This window comes from Meles meles, chromosome 11 (genome assembly GCF_922984935.1).
Source record: "Meles meles chromosome 11, mMelMel3.1 paternal haplotype, whole genome shotgun sequence".
NCBI classification, from domain to species: Eukaryota; Metazoa; Chordata; class Mammalia; order Carnivora; family Mustelidae; genus Meles; species Meles meles.
In genome coordinates this window covers 38,319,095-38,337,021 of record NC_060076.1, presented here as the reverse complement: position 1 = coordinate 38,337,021, position 17,927 = coordinate 38,319,095, and the positions used below count along the sequence as shown (strand labels likewise).

The 17,927-nt window shown below is 43.6% G+C and overlaps 1 protein-coding gene across 2 annotated transcripts in view; it reads left to right on the top strand.

Annotated features, from left to right (window-relative positions):
- Window positions 1-2,627: 2,627 nt before the first annotated feature.
- The window catches only part of UBE2R2 (ubiquitin conjugating enzyme E2 R2), a 122,201-nt gene continuing 106,901 nt past the window's right edge, over window positions 2,628-17,927 (top strand). The window contains exon 1 of one of the 2 annotated variants that reach the window (XM_046022876.1): window positions 2,628-3,310. In XM_046022876.1, coding sequence (XP_045878832.1) covers window positions 3,134-3,310 — 177 coding nt within the window. In that variant the 5' untranslated portion in view covers window positions 2,628-3,133. The remainder of the gene's footprint in view (window positions 3,311-17,927) is intronic. The other variant, XM_046022875.1, reaches the window with a different exon arrangement.

Genomic DNA, 17,927 nt, shown 5'->3' with positions numbered 1-17,927 from the left:
TTGTTATTAAAGGTGTCAACATCATCTCCCACATTCCCAGATCAGCAATCTTTTGTCCCTAAATTGAATGGTAGAGGAAGGGAAGTCAGAATGGTTGAGGGCTGGTAGCCAGAATACAGCTATGTCTTCAATTTTTTTTTCTTTCTTTAAAGTTCCTATTTATGGATCATTTACCTTGTGCTAGTAATTGTGTCAAATGCTGTATATAGATGATCTCATTTAATATTTACAATAGTTTAAGTTAGGTGTAATTAACCCTTTATTACAGAAGCTGATGAATAAGGAATGGATGATGTAAATGGTGGGGCTAGGGTTGGAACTTAGGATTTTTTTGATCTTCAAATTCTAAATGTGTGGAACTATCATAGTATCCCGACTTTTCTTTTTCTCTTTTTTTTTTTTTAAAGATTTTATTTATTTATTTCACAGAGAGAGATCACAGTAGGCAGAGAGGCAGGCAGAGAGAGAGAGAGAGGGAAGCAGGCTCCCTGCTGAGCAGAGAGCCCAATGCGGGACTCGATCCCAGGACCCCGAGATCATGACCTGAGCCGAAGGCAGCGGCTTAAACCACTGAGCCACCCAGGCGCCCCTTTCTCTTTTTTTTTTACAATTTTTTAGCACAAGTACATGTAAGCTGATGGGGGATAAGGAGGAGGAAGGGGAGAGGGAGAGGAAGAATCTTTTTTTTTTTTTTAAGATTTTATTTATTTGACAGAGATCACAAGCAGGCAGAGAGGCAGGCAGAGAGAGAGAGAGGAAGGAAAGCTGGCTCCCTGCTGAGCAGAGAGCCGACCCGGGCTCGATCCCAGGATCCTGAGATCATGACCTGAGCCGAAGGCAGAGGCTTTAACCCACTGAGCCACCCAGGCGCCCCAGTATCCCAACTTTTCTAAGGAAATGTTTCAGTGGTTATCACAGGACCTGCCTTCTCAAGAGAACAGGCTACTTTAAATCATGAGGATTTAAGACTGTCTCCTCATCTCACTTCAGTTATGATTATCTTAAAAGTCCCTCACTTCCAAGTCAAACCTTCCAGTTAAAAGATCTATGGGGGGCGGGGGGGGGGAGCGCCTGGGTGGCTCAGTGGGTTAAAGCCTCTGCCTTCAGCTCAGGTCATGATCTCAGGGTCCTGTGATAGAGCCCAGCATCCGGCTCTCTGTTCCGCAGGGAGCCTGTCTCCCCCCGCCCCCCTCCCTGCCTCTCTGCCTACTTGTGATTTCTGTCAAACAAATAAATAAAATCTTTTTTTTTAAAGATTTTATTTATTTATTTGACAGAGAGAGAGATCACAAGTAGGCAGAGAGGCAGGCAGAGAGAGGAGGAAGCAGGCTCCCTGCGGAGCAGAGAGCCCGATGCGGGGCTCCATCCCAGAATCCTGAGATCAGGACCTGAGCCGAAGGCAGCGGCTTAATCCACTGAGCCACCCAGGCACGCCCAAATAAATAAAATCTTAAAAAAACAAAAACAAAAAAAGACTCACAGTAAGTGAATACCTAAAAAAAAAAATCTATAGGGGTGAAAGTTCTACACTGAGCGTGTGCGTGTGTGTATGTTTGTGTATACATTTTTTTTTTCTTTAAAGATTTTATTTTTAAGTAATCTCTACACATAAGGTGGGGCTTGAATTTACTACCTCAAGATCAAGGGTCGCATGCTCAGGGACTGAGCCAGCCAGGTGTTCCCATAGTACTTCATTTTACAAATAACTGAGGGTTGCCTAGAGCACTTGTCCCAAATCACAGGGAAGGACCAAGAACCCAGGTTTAGTCTGCGTTACTACTTCTCATTTCCCACAACTTCCTCTTTGTAGTTAAGAAGAGAAGTAGAAGCTGGCCTATCTGCCTTCCCCATTTCTGGGATGGGAGTCTGCTCCCCCACCCCACCCCACCCCACCCCACCCCACCCAGGTGGGTGACACGCTGCTCTCCAAGGACACACGGGCTTGAGGGCCCTGCACAAGATATGTCGGGACACTTGTTCCCATCGATAAGATTCATAAACTCAGCATATACTTTTGAAGCACCTACTGAGTGCAGGGACGGCCGACTTTGTGTCACGGGAGGGGCCTGAGGAGGACCAGCGTTCTACGGAGGACCCTGTGGAAGAGTCCTTCCACAGGCTGTGGAAGCCTGTGGATACCTACGCATAGGAAGTGGAAGGGAAGGCGCTGAGAGCTCTAGGACCAGTGGTCCCTTCCTGGGAGTGCCCTAGGAACCGCGGCGTGCAGCCGCACACCGTCATTTCGGGGCCAAGGGCATCCCCTGTAGCTACGCTCGTTCCGCACAGCAGCTTGGCCCTTTAAGGGCGGGGGACACGCGTCGGCGTCACAAAGCGCCGCCACCGCGCCGGGTGGCAGAAAGGAGGCGGGGAAATGAGCGGAGGAGGGAGGGGGAGGGCGAGGAGGGAGGGGGAGGGCGAGGAGGGAGGGGGAGGGAGGGGCGTGCGCACGCGCGTCTGGCCTCCCGCCTCCGAGAGCCGCCCTCCCTCCCGGCGCGCGCCCCTCCTCCCTCTCTCCCTCCCTCCTTCTTCTGGGCTCCGTCGCTCCCGCGGCGCGAGGCGCTCTCGCTCTTCTCCTCCTCCTCCTCCTCCGTCGTCGCCCCTCCCCCCGCGCAGCCGCTGCCGCCGTCGCCGCCGCCGCCGAGAGACCCCCGCGCTCCGCGCTCTCCCCGCCCTTCGGCCCCGCGCGCCCTTCGGCCCGGCAGCCCCTGAGGAGAACGAGAGGGCGAGCGAGCGCGGCGCTCCCAGGCCGGGTCGGCCCCCTCCCCTCACCATCGCCGGCCCTTCGCCGCCCTCCTCCGCTTCCACCCCCTCTCCCTCCCCCCCCCCGTCAAGTTGAGGCCCCCTCCGGGGGGGGGAGGCCCGGGACCGGGAGCGAATTCCCCTAACTCCCTCGGCCCCTCCCCCCACTTGGCCCGAGTGTGAGGAAAAGGGCCGGGCCCGGCCCGCGTCGTGTGTGAGGAGGATCCGGACTGGCCCACGGGCCGTCTGGGGCCTGGTCCGGCCCGCCGGGTGTGTGAAGACAGGGGCCCAGTGCGGCCCGGCAGAGGGCGAGCGGAGGGGAGGGGCCTCGTCCGGCCCGGCCGGTGCGAAAGGACTGGGGCTCCGGCCCGGCGCCGCCGCCGCCGCCGCCGCGATGGCCCAGCAGCAGATGACCAGCTCGCAGAAGGCCCTGATGCTCGAGCTGAAATCCCTGCAGGAGGAGCCGGTGGAGGGCTTCCGGATCACCCTGGTGGATGAGTCCGACCTCTACAACTGGGAGGTTGCCATCTTCGGACCCCCCAACACCCTCTACGAAGGCGGCTACTTCAAGGTACCCCTACCCCCTCCCAGAGCAGGCTTCTCCAGGCGGAGGCCTCCGCTCCCCACCGCTTGTGGAGCCAAGAGTGTGAGCGCGAGTGTGTAGAGGGGGCTCCTCACCCCGGCAGCCCCCTCCCCCCATCCGTGGAAGCAGGAAGGCCTTGCTCACCAAGTGCCTTTTCTTTGTCATGGGGGCGGGGGCTGGAAGCCAGACTGCACCGGGAAATAGGAAAGCCTCTCTGGCTAGGGTAGTGGCTACCGGAGGAGGAGGGCTGTCTTTGTTTTGTTTCCCCAGCTGAGGGTGTGTGGGAAGAAAGGTGGTCTTTCCTGTCTGTCTTCGCATCAGAACCATCCCCGCGCCGTCTGGAACTGCCCCAGAGGGCAGAGTGACCTGCGCTTAGTGGATTGGATCTTTCTTTTTTGGGGGGTGAGGGTGGGGGAAGGGTATTAGTCTGTCATTTCAGAGGCTGCCTAGAGACCTGACACTTTGAGGATTTGATGGGCTTCTTGCGTGGTGGTAGTTCCAACTTCGCATTCCAGTAGGCGGTAATGAATAGGACCCTAGGGGTGGTAAACAAGGGTGCCTGCGTTTCCTTGCCTTTCTCTACTTGAGGGAACGCTAATTTAGCCCCCTCTCTGTTCTCATTCTCTGTTTACTTCAGTGGTATTTCAAAATGCCCTTTGTCCTCACCCTGCCACCAACTTTACTGGCTCCCCCCCACCCCCCCATGTAGGAATATCTGCATACGGTGGAACATGTTATGTAGGGAGATTGATAGTTTCCCACTTCAGGGAGACAGAAGTGAAACGTTTTACTCAGGTGGTTAGCTCTAGCGAATGGGGTGGTTTCACAGATGAAAAGTATCTGAGGTGAGAGGATTTCACTGAGTAGGACTGTTCCTTAGGCACCCATGATTTTAGCGCAGTGGTTATTATCATGATATTCTGAATCCAGTGGTTTTCTTTCTTTTTTTAAAATTTCATTTTTTTAAAATTTTAAGATAACTTGGCGATATTGGGATTTATTGGGGTTTTTTTGTTTGTTTCTGTTTTTCTTTTATCATTTTTATAGGGACGAATCATAGATTGAAGGTGGAATGTTTTAAATAGTGGAGGCAGAGACAGGAAATTAATGCTACGGAATCCATTTAATTTTATTTCCAAAAGTAAGTAAAATAGAGCAGTGAGTCAATCTTAGTTTGTTTTGAAGGGAGGGGCTATCTTGGCATAAGTTTTAAATGAGTGTCTTAGTCATGTAGTTATGATGTACATTTTTAGGACTACCCAGTTTTGTTTTTCTGTCCTTAAGGTAGAACCTTCAGTGTCAGCTTTGAAATTGGGTCAACTTTGTAGAAAATGTGAAGAATTGACAGGGAGATGTTAAATATTCACGTCTGTGATAGTCTGTGAATACCTAGTGAAAACACATTTTTAGAAAATTGTGTAAGAGCAGTTCTCTTACCAACTATATGCTTAATGTCTTGTCATCATACACTATACCTTTTAGATGCAGATATTAACGAACAAGTTATTAGTGACAAATTGGAGAAGGTATTGGCTTGTCTGCTGGCTAACTTTAGTGACATAAAGTTTAATTTCCATAAAGTGTCATTATTTGGGACAGTTGAGAGTCAAGGTGAATGGGTACTAATTAGAATAATCTCTGACGGGGCGCCTGGGTGGCTCAGTGGATTAGGCCGCTGCCTTCGGCTCAGGTCATGATCTCAGGGTCCTGGGATCGGGCCCCGCATCGGGCTCTCTGCTCCACGGGGAGCCTGCTTCCTCCTCTCTCTCTGCCTACCTCTCTGCCTACTTGTGATCTCTCTCTCTGTCAAATAAATAAATAAAATCTTTAAAAAAAAAATAATCTCTGTTTCAGTGTTTTGAAAACTATGTGAAAGGAAATAATGGGTGCATATTGCAATATTTTTGCTTAAGAAGCAGGAAAAGGACTGTGGAGAATCCTCTCAGTTTGAAATAGGGAGTATGGGAAGAGGATTCCCTACGGTGGCAAACACTGATTTCAGTTAAGTGCTTTGTAATTTCAGTCCTACTAGAAAGAATGGTTGAATTTCTTTGTATATGTTAGATTTCTTAATTTTTTTACATTTATTTTATTTTATTTTTTTTAAGATTTTATTTATTTATTTGACAGACAGAGATAACAAATAGGCTGAGAGGCAGGCAGAGAGAGGGGAGGAAGCACGCTCCCTGCTGAGCAGAGAGCCCGATGTGGGGCTCGATCCCAGGACCCTGAGACCACGACCTGAGCCAAAGGCAAAGGCCCAACCCACTGAGCCAGCCAGGCGCCCCCGTTTATTTTATTTTTTAAAGTTTTTTTTGTTTTGTTTTTTTTTAAATTTGCGAGAGAGCAAGCATGAGCAGTGGGGAAGCAAAGAGAGAGGGAGAAGACTCAGAGGGGTCCTGAGTCCCAGGACCCTGAGATCATGACCAGAGCCAAAGGCAGACACTTAACGGGCTAAACCACCCAGGCAACCCAATCTTTTTTTACCTTTAATTAGGACATTTAATAATGTATGAAAATTCTTAGACAGGTTTTATGTTTTAGTTTTGTGTGAGAATTCTGTCAGTTTTGTTTTCTTATATTTTATTCCTTATCGTATGGCCTTTTATCCCAAAAGTCTTTTGTTGAAAAAAGGCAAGGGGTGCCTGGGTGGCTCAGTGGTTTAAAGCCTCTGCCTTCAGCTCAGGTCATGATCCTAGGATCCTGGGATCGAACCCCGCATCAGGCTCTCTGCTCAGCAAGGAGCCTGCTTCCTCTTCCTCTCTCTGACTGCTCTGCTTACTTGTGATCTCTGTCTGTCAAATAAATAAATAGAATCTTAAAAAAAAAAAAAAGTAAAAAGGCAAATTTATAGTCACGAGCAGTTAATACTGGTGACAGGTCTAAAGCCATTGTTTTTTATTTCATTGCTTTTGTCATAAAACAAGGCTTTTAGTGTATTCCTCTACAGCTGCAGTTAAAAGTGCACAGACCTTTTTCTACCACTATTCTCCCATATCAAATGATAGTTCTTGAACATTTAGTATAATTTATTTTCAAGTTAAATTCTCTTATTTTGTATAATAGTTTCTGAAGGCAGTGAGACCGCCATTCATTCTTTAAATTTTTCATAATGTTACTCTTTTACTTTTACATATTAATAGGCTTCTTATTGATCTTTTTCACCATGAAATAGTTGGCTCCAGTCTAACTATGGCATCTGTTGTGATAGAAACCGGGACTTCGTGTTTCACAAATTTTTTTCTATTCATCTTGCTTTTGTTTTTTAAACATCTCAAAAAAAATCTCAAGTTGTGCATTTCTTAGCTCTGGGATTTGGGGGTAGAATTGTGATGGGTATAGGTAGTTTCTTGTTCCTGTTTTTCTGGTTATTATAAAATCTTTTTGGCCTTGATTTTTGCCCAGTCTTGATCTCTTAAGACTTACCGAGTAACGTCTTTGCTGCTTCTATTTTTTCCTCTAGGGGTCACTCATTAAAAAACACAAAGTAGGAGATGACTTGGAACAGAGAACACCTCTGAACTTAATTTTGCTGCTGTGGAGCAAGTTGGAATTTTATTATGTTACTGGATAAATAAATTGTTGATCAAGTGAGCAGTTAATAATGACTTAACAAGTTCACTATCTTTTCAGGTACTTCTGCTAGTGATCATGACTTAGTATGGCTGCTTTGTTATAGAACTCTTTGGAGCTCCTGCATTATGTATCTGAAAGCGTGGTAGCAGTGAGTCTAGAGATCAGAAAGTGAAGAGTGCCTAGGGGTGCCTGGCTGGCACAGTAGTTGGTAGAGCATGTGACTCCTGATTGCAGGGTCGTGAGTTCGAGGCCCCTGTTGGGTGGAGAGATTAAAAAAAAACAAGGAAAGAGTGTATTTTTCATGATGTTCATAACTTAAAAGTTTAAATGATACAGAAGACTTAAAATATTGCAGTTAACTTTTCATAGGTTGATTTTACTCAATAATGTGGTTGAGAGTGAAATACAGGTTTTTCCATTTTTAGAAAATTTCAAATTGATAATTTAGGAAAGTGTTTGTTATATACTGTAAGTTTTCCTTAATCAAAGCTTCTTTATCACACTTAACACTTTCATTTACTTATTCATCTTTTAGAAAAGATTTTAATTTATTTCATAGTGAGAGAGCGTATGCATGGGCAAGGGGTGGGATAAAGGGAGGGGCAGAGGGAGAGGGAGAAGCAGACTCCCCGCTGAGCAAGGAGTCTAATGTGGGACTCTATCCTATGTATGACCCAACCCGGCAATCATGACCCCCAGCCAAAGGCAGATGCTTAACAACTGAGCTACCCAGGAGTCCCCACTTTGATTTATATTAAAGAAACTCTTCAATAGTTTTAAAAAATAATGGATATGTATTATTTTCATTTGTTCTGGAATAAAATGAATCTTTTCTGTATTTTCTGGTGCCCTCCCTCCCCCCCCAAAAAACCCAACCCAAAACCCTACGAAAATTAACCTTTGGGCCTGGCAATAGCATACTCTATTTTGTGACTCTGATTTTTTTTTTTTTTTAAGATTTTATTTATTTATTTGACAGAGAGATCACAAGTAGGCAGAGAGGCAGGCAGAGAGAGAGGAGGAAGCAGGCTCCCTGCTGAGCAGAGAACCGGATGGGGGGCTCGATGCCAGGACCCTGGGATCATGACCTGAGCCGAAGGCAGAGGCATTAACCCACTGAGCCACCCAGGCGCCCCTGTGACTCTGATTCTTAAGATAGAGTTGAAACAGTTATTTTTAAAAAGTGATTCTTAGTCTTTTTGTTAATATGGATTCTTTTGAGAAACAGTTTTCTTTAGGAAAACATTGGCACATATAAACTAGTTTGTATACATTTTCAGAGGGTTAACTGACAGGTTAAGAATTCCGGTTTTAAATGATTTGGATCTAACTTAACTTTAAAATCATAAAAATAGTGCTTTTTAAAAAAATAATTGTATAATGAGTCTTTCTGTAAATTAAAGCTATCTTATTTCTTAATTTTTCCTCAGTCTCTCTGAGAATACCTCTTAGAGCTTTTAGCTGTAACCTTTTCTGGAAGCTGAACTTGGCTTGAGTGGGGAGTGAACTAAGGCAACACTGTAAATGGAAACATAGTTAATGTCCAGTGGTTTGGGGCATTACTGTAAATGTAGTTTTAGTGCCCCCCCCACTGCCCCCCCATGGTAAAAGTATAGCACCTCAGTATTTTATAGAATATTCTTTTATCCTGTTGATTCCAAAATGCTTTTTAAAAAATTTAAAAAAAAAATTTTTTTTAAGAATTTATTATTTATTTGACAGAGATCACAAGTAGGCAGAGAGGCAGGCAGAGAGAGAGAGAGAGGAGGAAACAGGCTCCCTGCCCAGCAGAGAGCCCGATGCGGGACTTGATTCCAGGACCCTGAGATCATGACCTGAGCTGAAGGCAGAGGCTTAACCCACTGAGCCACCCAGGCGCCCTGCCCTTTTTTTTTTTTTTTTAATTTAAGTTTTTAACATGTTGGAAATTGAGATGTGCCTTAAAATTGCCATCAACCAGGTGGCACTTGAGACCTAGTTGTGAGAGAACCTTCCACTGAAATCTTCTAATAAATTTTTTTTGAATGCCAGCATCAGTGTCTTAAATTCGATAAAGTATTGTTTCTTTTTGAATGAAAGATTTGGGCCCTAGTTAATACTTGATTGCAGCATGTTGATTCCTGTTTTTCAGAGATTTGTGTTAGTAAATAATTTTTACTGAGTACTCTCCAAAAGCAAAATGCTGTATGAAGAATGGCTATAGTAAGGGAAAGTATTAGGACATTGGTAACCATAGAGTTTTTATGAATGATCTTCTTAAAAATCTTTGGGCAGGGACACCTGGGTGGCTCAGTGTGTTAAGCCTCTGCCTTCACCTCAGGTCATGATCCCAGGGTCCTGGGATCAAGCCCCACATCGGGCTCCCTGCTCAGCGGGGAGCCTGCTTCCCCCCTCTCTCTCTGCCTGCCTCTCTGCCTACTTGTGATCTCTCTCTCTCTCTATCAAATAAATAAATAAAATCTTTAAAATAAAAAACATTTGTGCAGACTTTACAGAAATGTGAAGCGTAGGTGTTAGGTAGGTGTTTGTAAATGATAATTTAAATCAAACTTTAAAGGTTTTTTTTTTTTTTTTTTAAATTCCTTACCTGTTAGCTCACGGGCATGTTTGAGCGTACTCCCCAAAGCTTTAAACTTTGAGCATTTGTCAACATAACTATAGTATATCATGATAAAACCTTCTATTCCATTTTTGCAACTTAGCATTACTGTTCCTAGTTTGATTCCAGAAGAACCTGTCTTGTTGGAGACAAGTGAATAAAGGAAGCCATCTAACAAATTGGGACACCTCTGCTAATCTATTATAGGGAAATAATAGTGAGGAAGCATGGGGCTCCTGGGTGGCTCAGTGGGTTGAGGCCTCTGCCTTCGGCTCAGGTCGTGATCTCAGGGTCCTGGGATCGAGCCCCGCATCGGGCTCTCTGCTCAGCAGGGAGCCTGTTTCCTCCTCTCTCTCTATGCCTGCCTCTCTGCCTGCTTGTGATCTCCGTCTGTCAAATAAATAAATAAAATCTTTAAAAAAAAAAAATAGTGAGGAAGCATTAGAAATTCAGGGCTTAGGACTACAGAACTCCATCTTGCTTGAAAGGTCATATTTAAAACTAAATCTTTGGGGCACCTAGGTGGCTCAGTCAGTTAAGCATCTGCCTTTGGCTCAGGTCATGATCCCAGGTCCTGGGATTGAGCTACACATTGGGCTCTCCGCTCAGCTGGGAGCCTGCTTCTCCCTTGCCCTCCTGCCTCTCTACCCTGTTCCTACACTCTCTCTTCTCTGACCAAATTAAAAAAAAAATTCTTTTACTTAAGTTTAAAGGTCCCAAGGGTAATTATTATCTGTTCCTCCAAATTACAGGTCGAGATTGTTATGATGACTTCAGTTTATATCTTAAATTCACTGGAAAAAATGGATTTTTTGTTTTTGTTTTTGGACTTCTTGAATTAGAGATTGATAAATCCTGTTGCAGAAAGATTTTTTTTTTTAATTGGCATATATAATAGCAACTTTTCTCATTACTTGGGGAGTGGGTTGGTGCTAGTGTTGAGAAATAGAAGTCTTAAGAAAACTAGTTTTGAAATTAGAAATGAGTACATCTCTCATAGAAATGACTGTGGGAGGATGATGGGGGGTGTAAATTCTTAATGTGATATTGGTTTATGCTTTTAAAATAATAATGCCTTAATATTTTTTCAAGTAAATTTAAGTGTCATAGGAAACTTGAGTAGTTTTAATGTTAAAGCCTTTTTGTTGTTCTTTCAGCTGAGTCTGTTAAAGTGGTACTCTTATATGGTACTCTTACCTCTATTATAGCATCTTTAGATCAGTGCCATAGTTTTATTTTATTTTATTTTTTAAAAGATTTTATTTATTTATTTGACAGATCACAAGTAGGCAGAGAGGCCAGCAGAGAGAGAGGAAAGCAGGCTCCCTGCTGAGCAGAGAGCCTTATTCTGGGCTGGATCTCAGGGCCTTGAGATCATGACCTGAGTCGAAGGCAAAGGCTTTAACCCACTGAGCCATCTACGCGCCCAGTGCCATAGTTTCAATCTAGATTTCTAAATTTCATAATTCATTATTTATCTGTCTTGTATTTTCTGCATAGGCAGCTGATATTTAATTTAAGGGATGAATCCTATGGAATAATTTGGATTATGTGGCTCAGTAACATACATAGTCACTCAGATTGTAAATATTGAATGATTACTATCTTGTTGAAGATAACCATAGCCCCCATTTATAAGATATTAAAAACTGGCAAAGTAGGTGCACCTGGGTGGCTCAGTGGTATAAGCCTCTGCCTTTGGCTCAGGTCATGATCTCAGGGTCCTGGCATCGAGCCCCGCCTCGGGCCCTCTGCTCAGTGGGGAGCCTGTTTCTCCCTCTCTCTCTGCCTGCCTCTCTGCCTACTTGTGACCTCTCTCTCTGTCAAATAAATAAAGTATTTAAAAAAAAAAAACTGGCAAAGTTACAGCAGTTGGGGCAATATGTAGTAATCCTTTGTAGAAACAGAAGACTTAACTTAGAAAAAAGATTTTTTTTTCAAAGATTTTATTTGTTTGAGAGAGGGAGAGAACATGAGCACAGGGAGGGACAGCGGGAGAAGTAGAGGGAGAAGGAGACTCCTGTCTGAGCATGAAGCCAGACAGCAGGGCTCAATCCCAGGACCCCAAGACATTGACCCAAACTGAAGTCAGATGCCTAACTGACTCAGCCACTGAGGTTCCTGTAGAAATAACTTTGTTTGTTTAATTTTCAATTAGCCAATATATAGTACATCGTTAGTTTTTGGTATCAGTTTTTTTTTTTTTTAAGATTTTCTTTATTCATTTTTGTGTGAGAGAACTCCACAAGCAGTAGTGGGGTGGGGCAGAGAGGCAAGTAGACTCCCTGCTGAGCAGGGAAGCCTCTGTGGGACCTGATCCCAGGAGCCGGGGATCCTGACCTGAGCCAAAAGCAGATGGTTCACCAACTGAGCCACCCAGGTGCCCTAGAAATAAGATTTTTTTTTTTTAAAGATTTTATTTATTGGGACACCTGGGTGGCTCAGTTGGTTAAGCGGCTGCCTTCGGCTCAGGTCATGATCCCAGCGTCCTGGGATCAAGTCCCACATCGGGCTCCTTGCTTGGCAGGGAGACTGCTTTGCCCTCTACCTCTGCCTGCAACTCTGTCTGCCTGTGCTTGCTCTCTCTCTAATAAATAAATAAAATCCTTTTTTTTTAAATTTTTTTTTTTTTTAATTTGACAAACAAAGATCACAAGTAGGCAGAGAGGCAGGCAGAGAGAGAGGAGGAAGCAGGCTCCCCGCGGAGCAGAGATCCTGATGGGGGATCCATCCCAGGACCCTGGGATCATGACCTGAGCTGAAGGCAAAGGCTTTAACCCACTCAGCCACCCAGGCGCCCCTAGGAATAAGATTTTTAAGTTTACTTATAGTCATACCTGATATATATAATAAGACAAAACAATAAGTTTTGTTATTCAAAACAGTATCCTTCATATAATTTGAAACTTTTCTTTTGAAATTGTTGGCAGAGACACAGGTAAAATTAGTGTGTAATATTTTATTTTCATATGTCATTAAAAAATTTATTTATTTCTAGAGACAGAAGCAGAGGGAGAAAGAGTCTTAAGCAGACTGTGCAGAGCAGAACCTGACTCTGTCTTACCAGTCTGAGCTATGACTTGAGCTGAAACCAAGAGCCAGAGACTTAATCGACTGTGCCATCCAGGCGTCCCTATATTCACAGGTCACTTTTGATTGAAAAATATTATTACTCAGATTATTTACCTTACTTACCAAGTTGAATCTGAGTCAGTTTTGAATATTAAATGAAACAAAAGTCCACACTAAATAAGGAAAAGATTTGCCACTAATAAGAACATTAAGAAGTTAGACAATAGGTTCTGAAGCCAGTTCTCAAAAGAATTCTGAATTGTTTTGAGCAGTGTGGGTGTAGCACTGTTTGAGTGAGGGTATGGCCAGCCTTCTGTGGCATTTGCTTGAAGGGGGCAAAGGTCATTTGAATTCTGGTAGTTGGATTAGGAAAAACAAACAAACACTTTTTTTTTTTTTTTAAAGATTTTATTTATTTATTTGACAGAGAGAGATACAAGTAGGCAGAGAGGCTGAGAGGGAAGCAGGCTCCCTGCCGAGCAGAGAGCCCGATGCGGGACTCGATCCCAGGACCCCGAGATCATGACCTGAGCCGAAGGCAGCGGCCCAAACCACTGAGCCACCCAGGCGCCCCAAACAAACACTTTTAAACCCATCTTGATCTTAATCACTCAACTGCTTTTTCCCCCCATTGGCTAAATAGGAATAATGATGTGTTCAGGCTGCTAAGACTAAGCCCTGTGGAAAAACCTCCATGCTAATGTTAAAAAATAAATAAATAAATAAATAAAATATCGATATATAGATATATATAAATATGTTCTCAGGGGTCCTACCTGGAGTTCTTTGGAATTTGTTAATCATATTTCAGCATTTACCCTGAATAAGCATGACAGAAAATTTACTAGATGAAGAGTGAAATGTCTTACTGATGGATAAGGAAATTACTGTAGAATTTAGATTTAAGATTTAAAACTGGGGGCACCTGGGTGGCTCAGAGGGTTAAGCCTCTGCCTTTGGCTTAGGTCATGATCTCAGGGTCCTGGGATCAAGCCCCCACATAGGGCTGTCTGCTCAGCATGGAGCCTGCTTCCCCCCTCCCTCTGTCTGCCTCTCTGTCTACTTGTGATCTCCCTCTTTCTGTCAAATAAATAAATAAAATCTTTAAAAAAAAAAGATTTAAATTTAAATTTGGTTGAGCACCCATTTCTTGGTTTTGGCTCAGGTCATGATCTCTGGGTCCTGGAATCCCCATACTTCCTGCTCCGTACTCAGTAGGGAGTCTGCTTGTGTCCTCTTTCTGTCTGTCTCTGGGTTAGTGCTCTCTCTAAATCCTTTTTTTTAAAAAGGGAGGGCTTTAAAATGAGGAGAGCACTTCCTGAGTTTTTAATTAAATCTCCATCTTATGTAACTTTTTTCTGAAGATTTTTTAATGGTAAAGTACGGAATAAATTAGGTTCAGAGAGGTTCCTTAAATTAAAAATGGTGCTAATAAGTGTTAAAACTGGAAAAGTTACTTGAGGATAGGTAAGTACTGTATTAAGGAAATCTTTTTTTTTCTGTTGTGACCAAATCTAGTAGTGTGTGAGTCTAAATGCTCCTAGATTATGTGCTCGTTTAAGAAATGCCACTGAATTTCCTTAGCATTTGGCAGAGGACCTATAAGAGTAAGTACTTATTTTGGGGGGAGTCACATCCTTTGAGAATGACAGCCCCCTTCCTTCCTAATGCATGCAGTTTCAAGGAATTACTGATCTCTAAATTTTTTCCATAGACCTTAGATGGTCAACTCCTAGTCTAGGATATGAGGTAGACTAAAGTGGCTAAATATTGAGACTGCTTAGTTACTCTAGTTACGCTTTTCCCTTTTGGGAAATTGCATTTTATTTAGTTTCGACATTTTATCTATAGTTACTTTTTTCTCTGAATTAGATCTCATGTTCTTGATGACCAAAGTTTTAACTAAAAATTAAGATTGAAATATTGATTATATAGTAATACAGCAAATTATGATCTTTGTGTAGGGTTCCTCTTGTAATTTAAGTACTATAAAACTGGGGCACCTGGGTGACTCAATCTAGTGTTCACCTTCATCTCAGGTCCTGATCCCAGGGTCCTGGGACTGAGCTGCCTATCCCTGTTCAGTGGGGTGTCTCTGCTTCCTCTCCGTGTACACACCCCCACCCCGGGTGTGCGTGTGCACATGCGCGCGCTTACTTGCTTACAGTAAGAAAGAGGCAAGCAAGTATCTTATTTAATATCTAATAAAATCTTATCTAATAAAATCTTTTAAAAAATAACAGAAAACTTATTTAGAAGTTAAAATTTTTAGAGCAGTGATGGTGAGAGACATTACCCATATATTCAACCATAGCAGCCTGGACCCCTGTAGTCCCATGAAGATAAAGATTGTTACACTTCACTTGGAAAATTTAATGAAATTAAAGTAACCTAGTTCTGTTTTAGCCTGCTTTTCAGAGTATCAGAAGATATCTTTTTTTTTTTTTAAAGATTTTATTTATTTATTTGACAGACAGAGATCACAAGTAGGCAGAGAGGCAGGCAGAGAGAGAGGAAGGGAAGCAGGCTCCCCGCGGAGCAGAGAGCCAGGACCCCGGGATCATGACCCGAGCCGAAGGCAGAGTCCTTAACCCACTGAGCCACCCAGGCGCCCAGAAGATATCTTTTAAAACTAGATGTTTTATTTTTATTTTGTTACTGTGCTCAGTTAGCCACTGTATAGTACATCGTTAGTTTTTGATGTTATGTTCAGCGATTCATTAGTTGCATATAACACCCAGCGCTCATCACAACTTGTGCCCTCCCTAATATCCATCTCCCTGTTACCCCACCCCCATCCCCCTCCCCTCTGAAACCCTCAGTTTGTTTCCCTGTTTTAGAATTTCTTATAAAGTGGAGGATTTTATTTTATTTTTTTTTAAGGATTTTGTTTATTTATTTGAGAGAGAGACAGAACATGAGACAGCATAAGGTCAGAGGGAGAAGCAGACTCCCTGAGGAACTGGGAACCAGATGCTGGAGACCCGATCCTGGTACTCCAGGATCATGACCTGAGCTGAAGGCAATGGCTTAACCAACCGAGCCACCCAGGTACCCTAAAGTGGAGGATTTTAAAGTAGTGACTGTAAATGTTATGAATATTTTAATGAGGTTCTTGATACATTAAAAAAATCAGAATAATTTTTATTATTTATTTATTTTAAAAGATTTTATTTATTTATTTGACAGTGAGATCACAAGTAGGCAGAGAGACAGGCAGAGAGAGAGAGAGAGAGGGGAGGAAGCAGGCTCCCTGCTGAGCAGAGATGGGGGGACTGGATCTCACGACCTGACCTGAGCCAAAGACCTGACCTGAGCCAAAGGCCGAGGCTTTAAGTTACACTGAGCCACCCAGGCACCCCAGAAAAGCACATTTTAATTTTTTTATTTTTAGATTTTATTTATTTATTTATTGGAGAGAGAGAGAGAGAGAACAAGCAGGGGGAGCAACAGGAAGAGGGAGAAGCAGGCTCCCTGGAGGGAGCCTGATACGGGGCTCGATCCCAGGATCCCTGGGATCACGGCCTGAGCCAAAGGCAGATGCCTAACGACTGAGCTACCCAGGCGTCCCAAAAAGCACATTTTTAAAGCTGTATTTATGCTTTGATAATATTCTGTGTGTGTGTCTATATTTTTTTTTCCTTTTTTTTTTTAAGGATTTTATTTATTTATTTGACAGAGAAGTCACAAGTAGGTAGAGAGGCAGACAGAGGGGGAGGGGGAAGTAGGCTCCCTGCTGAGCAGAGAGCTGGCCCACAGGGAGCTTGATCCCAGGACTCTGAGACCGTGACCTGAGCCGAAGGCAGAGGCTTAACCCACTGAGATGCCCCGTGTATGTTGAGGAATAATTTTGGTGAAGTTCAGCCAAATGTGTATGCATTCCCCCCCAAATATAAAGTCTCCTAAATAAAAAATTAACTGCATCTTGCCTGTACTGTTTACACATATACCTTGACCGAATTAATTATTAACAAGGTGGAGTAGGCAGGGAACTTTTAATCAGTTAAATTTCTGTGTGAATTATAAACAAGCTCTCCTCTCCTGGGTTATTGTTTGAGCTACCAAGTATGTCTTGAAGTGTACATCTCTGATGAGGCCTGTTAGACATTTCTACTAGTATGGCCCTTTTTTTTAAATTATGTCGTATTTATATTAAAGACTTAAACACTGAACTGTACTCTACCTTTTTTAAATAAGCCTTTTCTATATTCAGTCTCCCGGATATTGGACAGTGTCTGCCTAGTCACACAAATCTAGAAGCTGGAAATAAGTTAAGATGATTTCTGCTTTCTCTGTCTACATATCCAGTTATTTTTAGTACCTTATGTCTCTTCTGTTCAGCCCCTCCTCTTCATTCCTGCTGCTACCATGTAAGTTTATACTCAGTTGTCACTCACTTGGACTGTGACGATAGCCTCTCTGCTGTCTTATACCTCTCCGTTCAGTGATGCTGCCAGAGTAATCTTTCTAAAGCTCTAATCTGACTTATCTCCACCAAAAAAAAAAGGTATCTGCTCATCTTTCACAAAATTAAGTAAAAATTTTTAAGTAAAAAAAAATTTTTTTTTTTAAGATTTTATTTATTTGACAGAGAGAGATCACAAGTAGGCAGAGAGGCAGGCAGAGAGAGGAGGAAGCAGGCTCCCTCCTGAGCAGAGAGCCCGATATGGAGCTCGATCCCAGGACCCTGGGACCATGACCTGAGCCAAAGGCAGAGGCTTTTAGCCCACTGGCCACCCAGGCACCCCTTTTTTAAGATTTTAATTTATTTGGCGGGGGGAGGGGGGCAGGCGCCCCGCTGAGCAGAGAGCCTGATGGGGGGGGCTCCATCCCAGGACTCCGAGATCATGACCCAAGCTGAAAGCAGAGATTTAACTCACTGAGCCACCCATGTGCTCCTCTTAAGGTTTTCTTAATTGATAACTCTTTTCTTCTCTTCTCCCTTCCCTTCCCCTTTTTCCTTTCTTTCCTTTTTCCTTCTTTTGTTTTATCCTTTCCTTTCCTGGGGGAGATGGAGCTCCAGAGAACACAGGGTGAGAGAACCTTAAGCAGGCTCCATGCTCAGTGCAGAACCTGATGCAGGGCTCCATCTCACAACTCTGAAATCATGACCTGAGCTGAAATCAAGAGTTGGACATTTAACCGCCTGAGCCACCCAAGTGCCCCTCATCTTCGTCATCATGTTCTCTTTTTTTTTTTTTTTTTTTTTTTTAAAATATTTTATTTATTTATTTGACAGAGAGAGAGAGGTCACAAGTAGGCAGAGAGGCAGGCAGGCAGAGAGAGAGAGAGAGAGAGAGAGAGAGAGAGAGGGAAGCAGGCTCACCGCCGAGCAGAGAGCCCGACGCGGGACTCGAT